This window comes from Bufo gargarizans, chromosome 7 (genome assembly GCF_014858855.1).
Source record: "Bufo gargarizans isolate SCDJY-AF-19 chromosome 7, ASM1485885v1, whole genome shotgun sequence".
In the NCBI taxonomy this organism is placed as follows: domain Eukaryota; kingdom Metazoa; phylum Chordata; class Amphibia; order Anura; family Bufonidae; genus Bufo; species Bufo gargarizans.
Genome location: NC_058086.1, coordinates 69,447,567 through 69,467,060, shown reverse-complemented (window position 1 = coordinate 69,467,060; position 19,494 = coordinate 69,447,567). Strand labels below are relative to the sequence as shown.

The 19,494-nt window shown below is 44.1% G+C and overlaps 1 protein-coding gene across 1 annotated transcript in view; it reads right to left on the bottom strand.

The window, feature by feature from the left end:
* The window catches only part of PTPDC1 (protein tyrosine phosphatase domain containing 1), a 107,098-nt gene that overhangs the window by 5,097 nt on the left and 82,507 nt on the right, over positions 1–19,494 (bottom strand). Inside the window, exons 5-10 of the mRNA XM_044300989.1 lie at positions 17,350–17,430; positions 14,519–14,638; positions 12,443–12,580; positions 5,953–7,172; positions 5,001–5,186; positions 1,516–1,626 (exon numbers count right to left, since the gene is read on the bottom strand). Coding sequence (XP_044156924.1) covers positions 1,516–1,626; positions 5,001–5,186; positions 5,953–7,172; positions 12,443–12,518 — 1,593 coding nt within the window. The 5' untranslated portion in view covers positions 12,519–12,580; positions 14,519–14,638; positions 17,350–17,430. The remainder of the gene's footprint in view (positions 1–1,515; positions 1,627–5,000; positions 5,187–5,952; positions 7,173–12,442; positions 12,581–14,518; positions 14,639–17,349; positions 17,431–19,494) is intronic.

Below are 19,494 nucleotides of genomic sequence, written 5' to 3'. Positions count from 1 at the left end.
TAACATAAAATCTGACTTTCCTTCAACTTTTCCATGGGAGAAAAAAATAAAATCCCAATGGACAAATGAAAAGGTGCGGAGATCTCTACTAGATGAGACCTGATTTGGGTGATTTAGCTTCGAAGAATTAGCTGGATTTTGAAATGAAACCTCAATTGAAGATTTAGCTGTTTCCTGCAGTTGCCTTGGACACAACCCTCTTACAAAGTAGGTCATATATATGAAGAAGTCTTCAAGAACTTGCCTTATTTCCATTCCAGCCACATTCCCCCGGGGCAGATCATTTAGCTTTTTTCCAGTGGCTCAGCAGGAAGCTCAAACCCCCAATGCAGAATCTACACCAGCTTCCTCCCAACCATCATACACAATGACTGCGTAGGACATAGATATGAGAATGAAGTATTCATTTGTATAATTAGATAGCTCTGGCTAATATCACATTACTGTGTAACAGCTATGAAATGCCAACATACCCTTTAAGTCCAGGTGCAACTGTGACCTCTGGACCCTCTAGACCTACACCATTAAGACCTGACCCTAATCGTAACTGAATGTTAACTGTGTAATTGGTTCACTAACTGTGAGCATATGGAAGCATTTAGCTTTAATGTATTTTGTATTTTTCATAGACTTGACTCTTCATTTCCAACACTGATTATTTTCGATGCTGAACCCCTTGGCTTTCTATGTGGCCCCGGGCCAGATATAAGGTACGGGGTCCATCTTCTGTGTGGTCTCTGCTTGGCCTACGCTGTTCAGTAAATTGAATAATTCTAACTAACTTTGTACAAAGTCTGGCCTGAAACCTAGTGTTAAAAATACAGGGCTGCGTGGAAATCCCAGCTTATATGTGAAAGGCAATGTACAGTATAAAACAAGAAAAGTATTGTATTAGGGCTCATGCACACGACAGTACGTATTTTGCGGTCCGCAAAAAAATACATACTACGTCCGTGTGCATTCCATATTTTACGGAATGGAACAGCTGGTCCCTAATAGAACAGTCCTATCCTTGTCCGTAATGCGGACAATAATAGGACATGTTCTATTTTTTCGTGGAACAGTCAGATGGACACAAAAAACGGAGCAGACACGGAAAGAAAATATGTTACTTAAGCTTCCATCTGTTGCTTGTATTTGGCATTGCTTAAAGGAGTTATCCATATTATAACAAAACTCCCGCTGTGCCCACAAATGTAATCAAATATCCACGATCACATCACTCACCACTTCAAGGGTTCATGCCATGACTGAAATGAAAATCAGAAATCATATAGTGCATGGCATACCTTGTTGCTGCCAGCCTGTGTGCTGTGAAAATGATTTTGGGGGCATACTGTCATACCATAGATCCAAAAATATATCAGATTCCCCAGTTAATGACTAAAAATGAATGAAGTGAAGTGATTTTATGCAAAAGCAGCAAATTCTCAGATATCCCATGTGTGGGTATCTCTACTCTATAGCCTGAGAACTCAAAATTTTATTTTGATAGTGCCCCCCCATAGTACCTACCATAGTGAAGGCTGCGATCATTCGTGTCAGTATTGCATCCTCTATCTCGGAGGGGAGAGGCCGCAGGTTACTCACACACTGCAGAATGCACAAGATGGTTTGATGTTGCCCCTACAATTAAAGAGATACAAACTGATTTAGTACATTCCATGTTCAGCAGCCGGACAGCCATTTATACACGAGCCTTCAGGGTCTATGTAGCATCATTGACTTTTACCTTTAAGTCGTAACTACAGCTGGCCATACACACGAGGCAACTGTCAGCCCAGCACTAGTTCGGCCAATGGCTATGTCTCCTGATCCTCCCGTAAATATGCATGCTCGGCTCAGCCAAACATGCATATGTGGTACATGGAGAGAGGCAGGGGCAGACTGGCCATAGACCCTACAGGGAAATTTCATGGTGGGCCGATGCCCAGGGGGCCGTCAGAGCCCTCCTTTCAGCCGCCAGCCGTGTATATAACAATCTGAGGCTGTCAGCATTAATTAATGCTAGGAGCATCAGGTACTTATGCACCTGGCCAGTGGCCGCAAGTGCCCTCCTGAATGAAACTATATTACATCCTCAGGACAACGGTAAGGGTGGAAGTATTTTGTGCTGCACTGTGGTATTTGGTTCTGCTGGGGCAGTATTTTGTGGTGCACTGTGGTATTTGGTTCTGCTGAGGCAGTATTCTGTTCTGCACTGTGGTATTTGGTTCTGCTGGGGCAGTATTTTGTGGTGCACTGTGGTATTTGGTTCTGCTGGGGCAGTATTCTGTTCTGCACTGTGGTATTTGGTTCTGCTGGGGCAGTATTTTGTGGTGCACTGTGGTATTTGGTTCTGCTGGGGCAGTATTCTGTGCTGCACTGTGGTATTTGGTTCTGCTGGGGCAGTATTCTGTGCTGCACTGTGGTATTTGGTTCTGCTGGGGCAGTATTTTGTGCTGCACTGTGGTATTTGGTTCTGCTGGGGCAGTATTTTGTGCTGCACTGTGGTATTTGGTTCTGCTGGGGCAGTATTTTGTGGTGCACTGTGGTATTTGGTTCTGCTGAGGCGATATTCTGTGCTGCACTGTGTTATTTGGTTCTGCTGAGGCAGTATTCTGTTCTGCACTGTGGTATTTGGTTCTGCTGGGGCAGTATTATGTGCTGCACTGTGGTATTTGGTTCTGCTGGGGCAGTATTCTGTGCTGCACTGTGGTATTTGGTTCTGCTGAGGCAGTATTCTGTGCTGCACTGTGGTATTTGGTTCTGCTGAGGCGATATTCTGTGCTGCACTGTGTTATTTGGTTCTGCTGAGGCAGTATTCTGTTCTGCACTGTGGTATTTGGTTCTGCTGGGGCAGTATTATGTGCTGCACTGTGGTATTTGGTTCTGCTGAGGCAGTATTCTGTGCTGCACTGTGGTATTTGGTTCTGCTGAGGCAGTATTCTGTGCTGCACTGTGGTATTTGGTTCTGCTGGGGCAGTATTCTGTGCTGCACTGTGGTATTTGGTTCTGCTGAGGCGATATTCTGTGCTGCACTGTGTTATTTGATTCTGCTGAGGCAGTATTCTGTTCTGCACTGTGGTATTTGGTTCTGCTGGGGCAGTATTCTGTTCTGCTCTGTGGTACTTGGTTCTGCTGGGGCAGTATTCTGTGCTGCACTGTGGTATTTGGTTCTGCTGGGGCAGTATTCTGTTCTGCACTGTGGTATTTGGTTCTGCTGGGGCAGTATTATGTGCTGCACTGTGGTATTTGGTTCTGCTGGGGCAGTATTTTGTGCTGCACTGTGGTATTTGGTTCTGCTGGGGCAGTATTTTGTGCTGCACTGTGGTATTTGGTTCTGCTGGGGCAGTATTCTGTGCTGCACTGTGGTATTTGGTTCTGCTGGGGCAGTATTCTGTGCTGCACTGTGGTATTTGGTTCTGCTGGGGCAGTATTCTGTGCTGCACTGTGGTATTTGGTTCTGCTGGGGCAGTATTCTGTGCTGCACTGTGGTATTTGGTTCTGCTGAGGCAGTATTCTGGTTCTGCAGGGGCGGTATCTTGTGCTGCACTACGGTATTGCTGCCTCTCCTACTACTGTTATCCCTGCTTACTTGTGTTAGTCTTGCCTTCAGTCATTTTGAACGCATCTACACACTTGGGGCCACTTTTGTTTTTTTGTTTTCGTCCGGGGCCACTTTAAAGTACCAGTTTGCCCCTGGACAGTGGAGAAAAAGCGGCTGCCAGACATGTCTTCTGACATCAGATTTTCTCCCTCAAACTGGGCAATTGAAATCTGACTTGAACGATCCTCATCTCCTCCAACATCTGCTGTCAAGGAAGAGTTGGGAGGCCCCATAGACATTCGATGGTTGGCCAAACACGTTGAAATCAGAGAGTTTGCCTGACATAGATCTAATGTGGCTGGCACCATCTTGGGAGCTATGGCCACATGAAGCACTTACACACAGTGTCCATGGGCAGTGGGAGAGCTTCCGTTTGGGAGATGCAGTAAGGAAAGAGCTTTTAACATTTGCTATGTCGGTAGACATCAGGTTATGGCATTTCATAATTTTTATCCGAAAGCAACCAACTTAAGATGAGCCAATTGATTAATCTCATTAGCCAGACTTCTTCACCGGTGAGGGGCTGTCCCCACTGATAAAGAAGTGGATGATTGATAGAGCCAGATATCCCGCCCGGCCCTGTCAATCTACTCCCTGCACCACCGTTGAAGCTCAAATTTGGCTTGGGCAGCAGCTGCTGTGAGTGTGCAGCTCCCGAGAGTCAATTTGCTCATCTCTACTACCAGCATTTTAAGTCTCTGGCTTTAATAAATGATTGAATTCACTGGCAAGCAAGCTAGTAGTTTGTCAGTGTATCAGCTTATGGGGGACGCCAGAAAACCGTAGTCTTGAGGCGACTAACTGATTTCTATGGGGTGTTTTAAAGTCATGCCCTTCACCTATGCAGGGGTCACTTTGCAGGAGGAGGGAAACTGAAACCAACACCCATTGTTAAAGGTAGATCCTATGTTATCCGCCTTTAGCTTTATAAAAAAGGTGTTACCTGTCACTGCAATCATGCCTGTGATGATAATAAGATGACTGCTGAGAATTGATCTCTGCAGCCCTGGAAGTCTCACTCTCAGTGTGAAAATTGCTAAATGTCCTAGTTATTTTAAGGCTATGTTCACATCTGCGTTCACACTTCCATTTTTCTGTTCTGCCGTATGAACAGCACCCTAAGCAACCCACTGAGATATATTGGGTCTATTGGGTTTCCATCATGGCAACGCTCATTTTACCAGAAAATATAGGACTGCGCTACTTTTTCCTGCATTTTGGACAGAATTTGTGAAGCCTCCAATGCACATGTGAACAGAGCCGTATATAATCCTCAATACATTCCCGTTGCATGAATGTACAGATGTAGCAGAGTAACCAGTCACAGTCATAACACGTTAACGACATGTGATAACTCACCAAGTGAGCTACATCTGTATTTCAAAGGAAAATAAGCATGACTGGCAGTTACCTTTTCCAGCAAGTAGAGGGCGCTGTCTGGGTGGCTGCCATAACTTGCTAATAAATGCACACCCGCCTTGGTGATCACCGGTTCTTTCAGCTGTTCAAGCCATGACCACATTAAATTGGTTAGGACAAAAGGGTTTCTCTCTGCGCAGATCCGATCCCAGGCGGCTTCTCTAGCATTTAGCTCTTTCTAATAGAATGGAAGCGAACAGAGATCATATAGACATTGCCATACAAAGATTTAACCAAAAATATGAAAGTTGTGCCTAATTTATCAATCAAGTACCAACAGCTGTCATACTGATTTTATTTATTTTTTTTTTAAAGGGACACGCGGCTTATGCTACTTTCACACTTGCGTTGTTAATTCCGGTATTGAGATCCGGCAGAGGATCTCAATTGTGGAATTAAGCGGATCCTTTTTGATTTTGCACATCAGGATGCATCTGTTCCGTTAGGATGCTGTTGTGCAAAATCAAAATGGAAAAAAACAGATCTGTCACTAAATACTTGGGTGATGGATCCAGGATTTTAGGCTCCTAAAAAAATAACCATCCGTCACCATTGACTTACTTTGTTTTCAGTGACAGATCCGTATTTTTTTTTTTTTTTAATGACCGGACTCAAAACCGCAGCTTGCAGTGGTTTTGTGTCCGGTCAGAAAACAGAATGATGTCGGAACGGAAGAGATCCTGATGCATCCTGAACGAACCTCTTTCCATTTAGAATGCATGAGGACCAAACAGAAATGTTTTTCCGGTATTGAGATCCTCTGCCGGATCTCAATATCGCAAAACAACAACGCAAGTGTGAAAGTAGCCTTAGGAGTTGTACCAATGTATATAACATACAGTATGTAATCAGATGTAAATATGTAGCATACATATAATCTAATAAAAGTAGTAAAAAGCATAAAAAATGCACACACAGGCTCCCCACCAAGTCCAAATGTCTACCTGCCACATGGTGACTTTTCTGGATATCTCTTCCACACTATCACACTCCAGATTGGCAAGGGCATTAGCAGTCAGCAATCTTCTGGCCTCCAGGTTTAACTCAGATTGGAGGACAATCTGTGGGATGACTTCTGGGGTCTCGTTACATCCAAGATAAAATGTCACCTTTGGAGAGGACACCTCACTATTATCATCAACCAAGGAACTCTCATCGTCCAGGACTTTGCTGATTCCGGTGACACAACTGCAGTCTGGAGTGTCCTGAGGCGTTATGCTTGGCGCTGAGAATTGTGAGTCCGTCAATCCTGTTTGGCCATTTAACGGTGAAGAAAATCCTAAGGAAAAAGTGCGGCTTCTCTGTATTTCCCTGAGAAATCTCGGCCTGTAGAACAGAGGGGAGCAATCGCGAGGAACATCAATGCTACTAACTTTACTTTGACTCCAGAAGGAGAATGCAGTGGACGCATCTTTCTTCAAATTTGGCGTGGGTAAAGGATGAGCATCCTCATTTCCTGACACAATTGATCTCAACTGTTCATTTAACTTGCTTAAGAAAGTTAAGTGTGAAGGTTCTGTCCAGGGAGTCTCACCTTGTTCAAGAAGGATTTCTGCCTTATTCAGGTCGGAGTCACTGTAACTCAAACGTTTCTTTAGATGAGACAAAGGCTGGAGACATTCTACGTTCCTCCTTTTCCACAAAGGGTCGAACTCCTGTTCACTGGACAATACCGAGTCCTGAACCCCGTAACAAACTGCAGTGGTGACTGAATGAGTCAGGGAATCCACTGTCCCAATGTCACAGCCTAATACTTTATCGAGTTGCTCTGTGGAGAGCTGGGACACTGTCTTCTCGATTTCGGCAGAGAGATCTGGAACATCTAGTATCTGCTCCTCTACCACCAGCCTGTTTTCGACCAAGTCTATCAATACCTTACATATTAGGTGAATAATTTTTGGCACATATTTCAGATGTCGCGCTTCATACCCATGGAGTAAGTGCTGCTGTCGAATTAAGTACTGGGATAAAGTGACCGCGTGGGCTTTGGGGTCACAGCAGGAAAATACATTATGCAGTGGAATTAAAAACTGAGTGAATTCTCGGACGCATAAGAGCTGGACTCGGGTCTGAATCGCGTTGTGTCGCTTTGCACGTACGAAAAGAATCGCCTGATCTGCCGTCATCCTAGTGGCATATATTAGATAACACGCAATTAACACACCTGGAAGATAGAGAATAACAGGTTAATGGCAGCTTTAGAATTTATACAAAGAGATATGTGTGAAAATGGAAATATTCACTTCTCCACCCAAACGTTACTTTAGAAAAATCTGATTACTAATGCAGGTTGAAATGCAGCACGGCATAGAGTGACTTCCTGCCAAGTTTCTATTCACTGGTTTCTGCTGGCAGCACAGTGCCAACCCAGCTCACTAATGTCATTCAAGATCAGCAATGTTAAGGGGGTATTCCAGTTTTTATTTATTTGCTTATATAATAGGAAATAATACCATTTTCTAATATACATGTATTTAAATTCTGCATACATACCTTTCTTATATCAGATGGTTGACCCCTATATGCAGAAGAATGGTATAACCCATGTATCAGTCCCATGTGATTAAAAATGACATCAGTCGTGTGACACTCTTTACACCCTGACATTTAGTAAGCAGTGTTACATGACATACGTGTGCTGGGTCAGCACACAGGACACATGTATGTGATAACTAAATAGGACTAGTAGTGAAATCATGACTTTTATTGTGGTTATTACAGTAGTTACATCATTATGTGCCTGTCTGTAGTGATTTGTAAAATGGCTGCCTGTCTCTAGGTGATGTTATCGTGTTAATAAAGTTTAGTATATATAAAAACAAACAAATAGCACACACAGAGATCTGCTTCTACACTGACAGACATGAGGTGCTGTACTACTGTATATACTGTACACTACTAGTCACCTGATAGATACCTGGGTAGTTAACTGAAAGCCCGGTCACGTGATACACGTGAGGGTCACTGACGCCATGTTTAGTCCTATCTCATAATCCCATTTTACAGGACTAAAATGGATTGTACCATTTTTTTCTTAGGGACAGGCAAATACATGAATATAATAAAAAGGTCTCTCAGCAAAATTTTTAATAGATGTAAATTAGAAAATTGTTCGACCTCCTATTGTGTATATAATCATTAAAACCAGGATACCTTAACAGTTATAGCCTTATCCATGGGGCTGACCGGCAGTGCACCCCTAGTAGCCAGTCTGTCTCAAACTACTCAGGTCTACTTTGAAAGCCTACATTGGCTCTGATCTGTAAAAAGGGATGGTTGGTAGGAACCAAAAGGTGGCCATAAACCTTAGATAGTTGTCAGCTATTACCCCCGACTCATGTGCATATGGCTTGGCCAAGCTGCATGTGTTCTCAGTTTGGTGGGGGTAATAAGCCACTGGCCAAACTCCTCTGGCAGAGGTTTATATCCCTTAAATGCAAAAGGACCAGGCATGCTGAAGACCAGCATGTCCCACCCTTCTTCCACCATCAGAGGAGAGTCGGAAGACTGCCAACACATTAGATGGTCAGCCAGTCATGCTGAAAATGGCAGATTATGCTGGCCTTCATCTATTATGTACAGCCACCTTAAACGGGTTGTCCAGCCTTTCTTTTTAATTTACTTTGCCCCTCCTTCCCCAGGCCGCTGTACCTCGCCGCCGCTCCATTCAGGCTCCCTGGCTCTCTTCAACATTTTTCCACTCCTCGTCTGTCAATTTTGCCAGTCACTGGACCTAACGGTGATGTGTCCCCAAGCGGCACGTGAACCAGAAGTGATGTGACGCTGGAGGACACATCACCACTAAGGCCAGTCATGGGCTGCAGAGGGGCACTCCATGCAGAGGTTGACAGACGGGAACCAATAGACCAGTGAAGGGAAGCTGGGAGTAGGAGCGGAGAGGCGGGGAGCAGGTGAGTATGAATTCTTCAACAAGTACAATTGGCTGGGGTGTAGATTTAAAAAAAAAAAAGCTAGACACCCCTTTTACTATCAAGAGTTAAAACAAAGGTGAACACCTCCAATAAGACATTGTTCCCTTTTGTCAATGGTCATACACTGGTGGCTAACCTCAGGACAAGATGTCGATGTATGTTCCAGAAATACCACTTTAATGTCGATTCTCCAAAAATTTGATTTATTGCCTACAACTCTGACTTCATGGACACCCACCTATTAGTGTCTGTCTCACGCGCTTCATCTCGGCACAAAAAAGACTGTCATTTTTAATCATCTTGGGAAAAACCCTCCAAGAGCGAGATGATTAAAAATGACAGTCCTTTGTAAATGAAAATATATAAAAACACATGTACGTAAAAATTCCACTGCCACCACTTGGCGGTCGCTTATTCTTCACTAGAGTTCGGGGTTTAAGTGAATTACGTAATGGATTCCATTCTCACGGAATCCATTGCGTAATTCAATGCTGGCATGCCGCATTATACAAGTGTATGGCCAGATCCGAGGGTTCTGTTCTGCTGGCCATACACTTGTATTATGACGGCATGCTAAACGGAATGCCTCTAAAAGCATTCCAGCATTGAATTACGTTATGGATTCCGTGAGAACGTAATCCATTACGTATCTCACTTAAACCCCGAACCTGCCAAAAGGCAGATTCACTCAATTCTACTGCTCACCCAGAGATGTGGTATAGAAATCCATATGGCACAGGGCATGTTAAAACCGTTATGCCTATGATCCTTTACATCAGCACTAATGTCTTTAATTTCCATCAAATACAATGCTTTATCCAGCCATTACAGAAGGTAATAGGACTTTAAGGTGTTTGATAGCTGCATTACCGCTTGCAGGCAGTAAAGATCCTGAAAAATGTCTTTCATGTGCTGGGAGAAGTAGACAAGTGACCCAGTTCCTGGCACCTATCTGGATCTCTGAGCACCGTAACGCCTCCTTTTTTAAAGTGGTTGTCCAACCCTTTACAAGTGATAGCCTATCGGTCGATATCGCCATCTTCATGTTACCTGAAAACCTTAAAATGATCCCCTAAAATAAAATTCTTCTAGTTCCTTATAATTCTATTCAGATATTTATACACCCGTTGACAAAAGAAGCACCAAGAAGGAGTTGCTGGAATTGAAGGAAACTTTCTCTGTAGGAATGTAATGAGGATATATGTAAGTGGTTACAATATTAGGGCGAAGGAATACGTTTACTGGGGAAAGCTATACAATTCAAAGGGGGCTTCTAGGACCCTGTTGGGCGCCTCTAGCCTCACAAGATGAGATACGGTTGGGCAAGGAGACATACAGCTTCTTCATGGTATCCTGCAGCACATTTGACCACAGATGTTACAGCTGGGCTTGTAGACCCCGCACACTCGAAGGTTGCTGAAACAGCATCGCAGCTCATCCCATAAATGCTGGACTGGTGATAAATCTGGTGACCCAGCAGGGCAAGGAAGTGTCGTAATTTGGTGGAGACATTCCTGGGAAACCCTTGCTGAAAAATGCCAGCTGGAAGCCCTTTCATGAGAGGCAACACGTGGTCACAGGACGTCCTTTACATATTGCAGAGCTGTTAGTGTCCCTCGTATCACTACTAAGGGTGACCGACTGTCTTATGCAATGGCTCCCCGGATCATCACACCGTCAGTAGGGGGCAGTGTGTCACTCCACAGCAAAGGCAGGGTTGAAGCGCTCCCCACGAGGCCTCCATACTTGAACCTGACCTCCATGGGATCCCAAACAGAACCTAGATTTATCACTAAAGATGATACAGTTCCAGTCCATTTGGGCAGAGACAGGGTTGTGTGTAATGAAGGTGCCACCTGTGTCTGGAGGGTGGACACCGAAACTGTGGTCGCTGCTCGTGGTTATCGGTGAATCGAACAATCCTGTCTACTTGTGGCCTGTCTGGAGCCTGTTCACGGTGTGTGCCATAACCACTGAGCATTACCGCTGCTTCCAACACTTCTAACAGCTAGGTCAGAACAGGCGAGAGGGCAGCTACTCGTGGAAACGACCATCCTGCTTCTATCAGTGCAATGATGTGCCCCCTATTAAATTCCGTCAACTGGGCTAAATGAGGGACATTTACTAAAGTGTTTACGCCACTACTGTGGCACAAAAAAGTAGAAAATTATGACATATGCTATAATTGCACAATAATTTGCGACTTTTCACTTGTTTCATCACTTTTTAAAAGTGGTGAGAAAAAAGGGCGGGCCTCCATAGCCCACCAGATTTACTGTCATTTACACCAGAAACTGGCGTAAATAATAGTTCCAACCTATGCCACGGCTGGTGTAGATTTGAAAGTCTGGTGCACGGACTACCTGGAAATGCAGACAGACTTTCTACTAAGACCAGAATTTGTAACATCAGTCTTAGACTAGTTTCACACTAGTGTTAAAATAATCCGGTATAGGAACAGCCTGCCAAAGTTCACTGTATCCGACATTGCCGGATACTACCTTTCCTCGCCAGAGCCTGTGGACTATAATGGGGCCTGGCAGGGACCTGGCCTGGTTCCGGCATTCGTTACGGGATTCAACTGGACAAAAAAATGCTGCTTACAGCAGTATTTGCCCAGCCGATTCTCAGCACTAATGCCAGAAACAGGCTGGATCCCTGATGGGTCCCATTATAGTCCATGGGGCCTGGCAGTGCTCCTGCCCCTTCCGGCTATGTCGGATGCAATGAACTCCTGCAGGGTGTTCCTCTGCCAGAACAGCTTGCAGGATCATTTCAGCGCTAGTGTGAAACTAGCCTTCGTATATTTCCCCAATGTCAACGATCTCTCACTAAGGGTTCGTTCACACGAGCGTTTTTTTGCGTTCCGTATACGGGCTGTATTTTGCGTTCCTTATACGGTCCGTATACGGAACCATTCATTTCAATGGGTCCGCAAAAGATGCGGACAGCACTCTGTGTGCTGTCCGCATTCGTTGCTCCGTTCCGTGGCCCCACAAAAATTATTCGTTAATGGGCCTCCTGTTCCGCTAATTACTGAAGGCACACGGGCGGCATCAGTTTTTTTCAGATCCGCAATTTGCAGACCGCAAAAAATGGCACGGTCGTGTGAACGAGCCCTGAGGGGTACACTTCCCAAAAGTAGCCTCTGGCAGCAGGTGAAGCACTTCTACACCCTCTTGTGGCAAGATCCAGTGTCTAATCAGACCACACCTATAATCATTTATATATCTGCCCTGAGACATAACGGCATGCAGAGTTTTGCAGCAATCCGACATTTCCACCTGGGTGCGGTATTTTTTTCAACGAGTGTACTTTATTTCTCTTTCCAGAAATACTAGATATCTCTGCCAAGTTACGCAGCAATAGATTTCCCCCTCCGCTACCATACTACAACTAGGCAGGGTTACCATTCTCATGGAAGGTGTATAGGCAGCCGTATTAAGGTATAGAATTTGTTACCGGTCACCGGAAGGACTACAACTCTACAGAGCCACCTTACCTGTCCGCCCAAGCCCAGCATGGCAGTGAATAGCTACTTTTCCTTCTTGTAAGGCAAAAGACATAACCTTGACCATGTCGAGAATGGTTGTCAGGGAGGCGACACCATAATCTTTCCATCCAAAGTTATAAAAATAGACTGAAAGAGAAAAAGAGACTTTTTTTGACTCCTGAAGTGTGAGGAGCATTCACACACAACACGTACTGGGGCCGCTCTGCTTGCTGTGGCCTCACATAAAGAACACCTGGTAATTAGTGGTCAGGGAGATAACACATTTATGACAAAGGACAGAACAGGGAGCCGTCCTGATGGTGAATAGCGCCGAATGTGTGAAATGTGACTACCGGTATAATTCGGAGGTGTAAAAAGGGTCTTATATCCTAATTACTAGGCCCAGCATTCATCATTATGTCTTTTCAAGCGGCTGATTGTTTCATTGTGCTGTTCAGAGGAAGGACATGGATTCACTGCACAATCTAACATTTAAAGGGGTCCTCCTCACATACATTTATTGCATATCAATAGGAGGCCCTTTAATAAGGGTGACAAGCATGACAAGCGTTTTGTCCAGGAGCCTTGTCAATAAGTTAAAGTGAAACTCCGAGCCTATTTCCTAACTAGATACCAGGGCTGTTCCTTCTTTCACGCTGATCCCCTAATTGCAAGTTTTAATAGCTTTGTGCGTCCACCATGTAATAACAATTCTGGAGCCTCTATTCTTATGACTCTTTGTTGTGCCATTCCTGTATTGTTTCTACTTGAAGTTATGAATGAATTGCTAGCAGTCTGCAGTAATGGTACAGAGGGGAGGTAGTCAGTTGGGGGCGTGTACCTGGACAGTCTGAAAATGGCAGCACTGATTGGATGGAGTCAGTCTGTGCAGGTACACACCCCTAACTGGTTACCGCCCTCCTGTACCCTTACTGCAGACTGCTGGCAATTAATTCTAGTAGAAATAATACAGGAATGGCACAACACAGAGCCATAAGAATAGATGCTCCAGAATTGTTATTACACGGGGAATACATGAAGCTATTAAAACAGGCATGTCAGGAGTGGTGAAAGGTCCTCTTTAAAGGGTTTGTGCCATGATAATTAATTTTTAATCTGCCCAAGATGGGGAATAAGCATCTGCACAGTGGGGGTCTCACCGCTAGGACCCTCCTATCAATGACATGAACATGGGACTTCTATCCCTCTGTATGAATGAAGCGATAGTCAAGCATGCACAATGACACTCGGCTATATTCAGCAGTTCTATAGAGAATGAATGTAGCGTACATGCTCGAGGGTCGCTCCATTCATTTGGGGAACTCGGGACCCCCACTTCTTGCGATTAGTGCTTGTCCCTGCGGTCACACCCCCACCGACCAAATGCTTATCCCTTACCCTGTGTATAGGGGATGAGCTTATATTTTTGTAAAATCCCTTTAACTCCACTGTACAGACGAAGTTGCCAAAGAGATCCCCCCCCCTTTCACTGACACGAACTCTGCAGCCATTGGCTGAAGTTGCACCTCTGCCTGGAAGGGGGCGTCAGTTTGGCGGCCTCTCTACAGCCCACTAATATGCAGCATTATTCCTACCTTGTAAAGAGAGAGACTCCAGATATAGCTACAATCGCTAATAATGCAATTCCCTAAAAGTGGCAGACTTTAAAAAGCGAGGAATCAGCTTCAGCTTATCCAGCTCAATGATCTGTCGAGGGGTTTGTGATCCAATACTAAGCATTAAAAATTTTGCAATAGGAACCCTGAGCTTTATTATGGGTGACCCAGGACCAGAAGACTATTTTCTGAGCTACACTGTAATAGGAATTCATTTCTATATAGATTTAATTACAATACATTTAGCAGAGCACGGCCAATGTAACAGGAAGGAAAGGCGGTATTTAACAAAGCCAGTGTCCAGAACATATGTGACAACCCAGCGTGGAACTTACCTTCCAATTACTCCGGGCAACGAGCGGCGGACACAAATGTAGACTCTTACACAACGCTCCTCGCCGCTCTGCCCAGCAGCTCAAATTGATGCTGTTTCATAATTAATGGGAACAAACAGCAGGATAAGACTTACTTTCAGCCTTCCATAAAGACCTCTGGAAGATAAGTGAACCCACTTTCTTGCTCTAAAGGATTCCCACAGCTCGCGTGCTCCCCGGGGCGCTGCAGGTTAATTACTGTTTTTATACCGCAGCTTGGAAATAGAAGTAAACAAGAATCAGGGGCACATTTAATATTAGCGTGTTTTCTACTTTATGACGTGGATACGAGATTTTAGGTCAAACTTTATATAGGTCAAACACGTAGCTACCTTTGTGATGGAGGGCGACTTTGTTTTTTTTAAGGACACGTGGGTGGATTTGTTATTTTCTATATTATGCTCAGGTTTCAGTCTAATGTAGTAAGGGGCACAGATAGGACGACTAAAACTACCTCTTTATTTAAACTTGATTAAAATATGAACAGGGGAAAGAACTCTAACCTAATATAAAAAATAAAAAACGCGTTTCGCCATTTTTAGGCTTGTCCATTGGCCGCCCTAGGGGCTTGATCCGGCTAAGGGGAGGGGTTTTCTCCTTATCAGCTGCGCGTTCTCACAGCCGCGTACGGCCATCATAGCGCTGTTGCCGCTGCCTCTAGACAGAGGCTGGCGCTTTTTTGTTGTTTGTCTATCCCCACTTCTAAACTGCTCCAGACAAGCCTAATAATGGCAAAACGCATATTATAATTTTTTTTTATATGAGGTTAGAGTTCTTTCCCCTGTTCATATTTTAATCAAATTTAAATAAAGACGTAGTTTTACTAATTCCTTCACAACGTTCCTTTAGCCAGTGATTTATACTTAATAGGGTGGAACTTAAACCACTAATCAGTTGTCAGTGATTTGCACAGATAGGACTGCCTTCCTGTAAGTAACGTAAGCAGAGACAGTACTGCCTCCCCGTTTCACACTTGCGTTGTTAATTCCGGTATCGAGATCCGGCAGAGGATCTCAATACCGGAATTAAACGGGTCCGTTTTGATTACACATCAGGATGCATCCGTTCCGTTAGGATACGGTTCTGTGAAATCAAAATGGGGAAAAAAAAACAGATCCATCATTAAATAAATCCGGTTTTGTAGGCTCCAGAAAAAAACGGATCAGTCACCATTGACTTACATTGTTTTCAGTGCCGGATCAGTTTTTTTCCGTTTTTATGACCGGACACAAAACCGCAGCTTGCAGCAGTTTTTTGTCCGGTCACAAAACGCAATGCTGCCAGAATGGAAGACGTCCTGATGCATCCTGGACGGATCTCTTTCCATTCCGAATGCATGAGGACTAAACGGAAACGTTTTGTTTTGCCTTCTTAATGATATATGCCTAAATAATACTGCCTTCAAGTTTCTTCCTATAAATGACAGAGGTACAGATAGTACTGCCTCCTTGTTTCTTCTTGTAAATGATGTAGACATATAGTAATGCCTTCGTGTTTTGCCTTGTAATGATTTATGCACAGATAGCACTGCCTTGTTATTTCTTCTTGTAAATTATGTAGATACAGATAGTACTGCCTCCCTGTTTTGCCTTCTTAATGATATATGCCTAAATAATACTGCCTTCCAGTTTCTTCCTATAAATGACAGAGGTGCAGATGATACTGCTTCATTGTTTCTTCTTGCAAATTATGTAGACACAGATAGTACTGCCTCCTAAACAAAGCTGCCATTTTTAGACTGTGTAGGAGCCCAACCTATTCACAAGCAAAAAAAATAAAGTATAAAATGATGTACATACTGTAGTACACCTGTATCCAGCACAGAACTGCAATATATGTGGAATTTCACGTGACCAGAAGAACGCAGAGAGGAGGAAATTGAACTAAAGAGGACATTTTTTTTATTAGAAAAAATTTAAAAAGCAGCTCAGGGAAGGTAATGGCTCTCCTTAAAGGGGTTATCCAACCCCTATAATGCTCCTCAAAATGCCCGGGCCCCTCATAATGGTTATACTTAACCTGCTTCCCAGCACCAGCGTCGCTTCAATGTCCGGGCGTCCCCCACTGCATCTCCCTGTCGCGCGGATCAAAACATTCGGCGACTGAAATCGGGGGAGGATGCAACCAATAGCAGGCCGTGATGGGGGACGAGCCTCCCGGCCTGGTATTGGCTGCATCCCACCCCATCGCCGGATGTTTTGATGCAGCGGTGGTTGTCCGGGCATCAGAAGTGACGCATGTTTCGGGGAGCGGGGTAAGTATAAAGAGTATGAGGGGCCCGGGCATTATAGTGGTTGGATAACCTATTTAAAGGGGTTGTGTCATTGCATACATTGAGAGCATATCTAAAATGAGAGCGGACTGCGCATGAGAGGCCACCCTACATTTATTTGTATGGGCTTGATTATTTCCGTCAGCCTCATAGAAGTGAATGGAACGGTGGCCGCGATTGCGCAGTGCGCTTTCCACTCATATGGATCTTCTGAAAATAGCCAAGTGTGCGGATCAGCTATTCTCGGCACTCCCGTTTTAGAGATAGGTGCAGGTCACAGAGGTGGGACCCGCACATATCAGACATTGGGGGCATATCCTAGCTCTATGGCCCCAATGTATGAGTTGACACAACCCCTCTAAGGAGACCAGCTGTGTATGGAGACTTCACTGCAACGCTCAGTGGGAAAATAAAATGCAAAAATAAAATGCCAAGAGGTAACTCCTAGAGAAAGAGAACCATCTTGGAAGGGGCTCCTTTTGAGTCAGTTTTTGCCTTTTTAACAAGCTTTAGAATATGTCAAGGGAGAATAGCCAACCCAAATTTCCATCCACAGACAGCCCCTTCGGGTGCTGGCCCTTCAACACTTGTTATGGCTGCAATGTTGACAACTGTTTTGCTGTACAATGAATGCATATTGTATTATACAATTACCTCTGGAACTGCTTAATGATGTTATACTTTTCTAAGATTTCCGTGGATGGTCTCGCCATTGCTAGTATATTGTCGGTGATCCTGAAATAAGCATAAAATTAGTCAAGTTGGCAATTCTTTTCTGACGTTCGTCTGCTTTCTTCATACAGGACCCAGTTAAACATTTAGGGGCACATTTATTAAGCCCTAAACAAATGGTGGATCCACCAAAGTTATGTAGAGGTGCAGGCCTCTCCATAACTTTGGCGCATCCAGCGCCAGTTCTAAATGTTAAGACCCCTTTTGAGCGTCTAAAACTGGTGTAGAAAATGGTAAATGAGATGGGCCAAGTCCTCCAATGCAAGAGACTCTCTTTTTAGCTCCTCTCGCCTCTTTTGAATTAGAGGGTCTTTCTCTGATGGCTTAGCATTCCCTAATATCATATTTGAAAATTAGTTTCCTAAACCAGACAACCTCTTGTTTTGGCATGAGCCAAAATATGTACCAAAAAACAAGAGCTTTTTTAATACTGAAACATAGATATGGGCAAAGTAATAGAAGTCTTACATCATATATAGGCTAGTTTCACACTGCCGTTACTAGTTCCAGCAAAGAACAGCCTGCCAGAGCTCTCTGGGACCAGCATTGCCGAATGTTACCGGATTGCCCGCGAGCGCCCTTTGACAATAAAGTCGTCCAGCAGAGATCTGGCCGCTACACAGCAAATATGCTGGGATTCAGCCAAACTAAAATTACCAAAATGCAAAGTGAATGAACAAAAGAGAAATCAAATCAGTATCTAATGTGACCACCCTTTGCCTTCAAAACAGCATCAGTTCCTCTAGGTACACTTGCATACAGTTTGTGAACAAACTCGGTAGGGAGGTTGTTCCAAACATCTTGAAGAACAAACCACAGATCTTCTATGGATGTAGGGTTGCTCAAATTCCTTCTGTCTCTTCATGTAATCCCAGACAGACTGGATGATGTTGAGATCAGGGCTCTGTGGAGGCCATATCAACACTTCCAGGACTCCTTGTTCTTCTTTACACTGATAGTGCTTAATGACATTGGCTGTATGTTTGGGGTCCAGTGATGGCCAGTTCGCAGTGTTCGCCGACAAACACATGGGATCTGCCATCTTTATTCCCAAAAGGACTTACCTCTGCATCGCCGGGCTTGGGAATAAAGATGGCAGATCGCATGTGTTCGTCGGCGAACACTGCGAACTGGCCATCACTGTTGGGGTCATTGTCTTGTTAAAGAATACTTTTGGAGCCAATTAAACGCCTACCTAATGATACTACATAATGGATAAGTATCTGGCTGGATTTCTCAGCGTTGGGGACACCATTAATACTGACCAAATCCCCAGCTCCATTTGCTAAAATGCAGCCCAAACTTGCAAGGAACTTCCACCATGCTTCACTGTTGCCTGTAGACATTCTTTATTGTACCGCTCTCCAGCCCCTCTGCGAACAATGTCCTTCTGTTACAGCCAAAGATTTAAAATTTTGACTCATTAGTACAGAGCACACGCTGTCATTTTTCTGCATCCCAGTTCCTAGGTTTTTCGTGCATAGCTGATTTGCTTGGCCTTATTTCCACGTCATAGGTATGGCTTTTTGGTTACAATTCTCCCATGAAGACCTCTTCTGGTCAGACGTCTGTGAACATTGCATGGATGTACCTGGATCCAGGAGGCTTGGAGGCAATTCTGAGTTTCTGACACTGCTCAACATTTTCAGATTTCGAACGGAAGTAACAATGATTTGTCTTTCATCCGCTGCACTAAGTTTCCTTGGCCAACCTCTGCGTCTATGGTCCTCAGTGTGGTCAGGATTAATGGTGTCCTCAATGCTGAGAAATACAGGCAAATACTTACCATCATGTAATACCATCAGGGAGGCATCTGACGGGTTCCATTCACTTAGCATTTTGTTAATTCATACAAATAAACCATTAACACTTCTATTTTTGAAATCATTCTTCCTTTGCAGTATTTTTCCACACCTAAAACTTTGCACAGTTATATATATATACGGTATATATATAGATCTACAAAATCAACATGTAAACATAGCGTTGGGATAAGGGAGAAGATTGTGTTACAGTGTTTGCTTTAAATAGACAGAAATCAATACTTCACTTCCGCATGAGTAATGA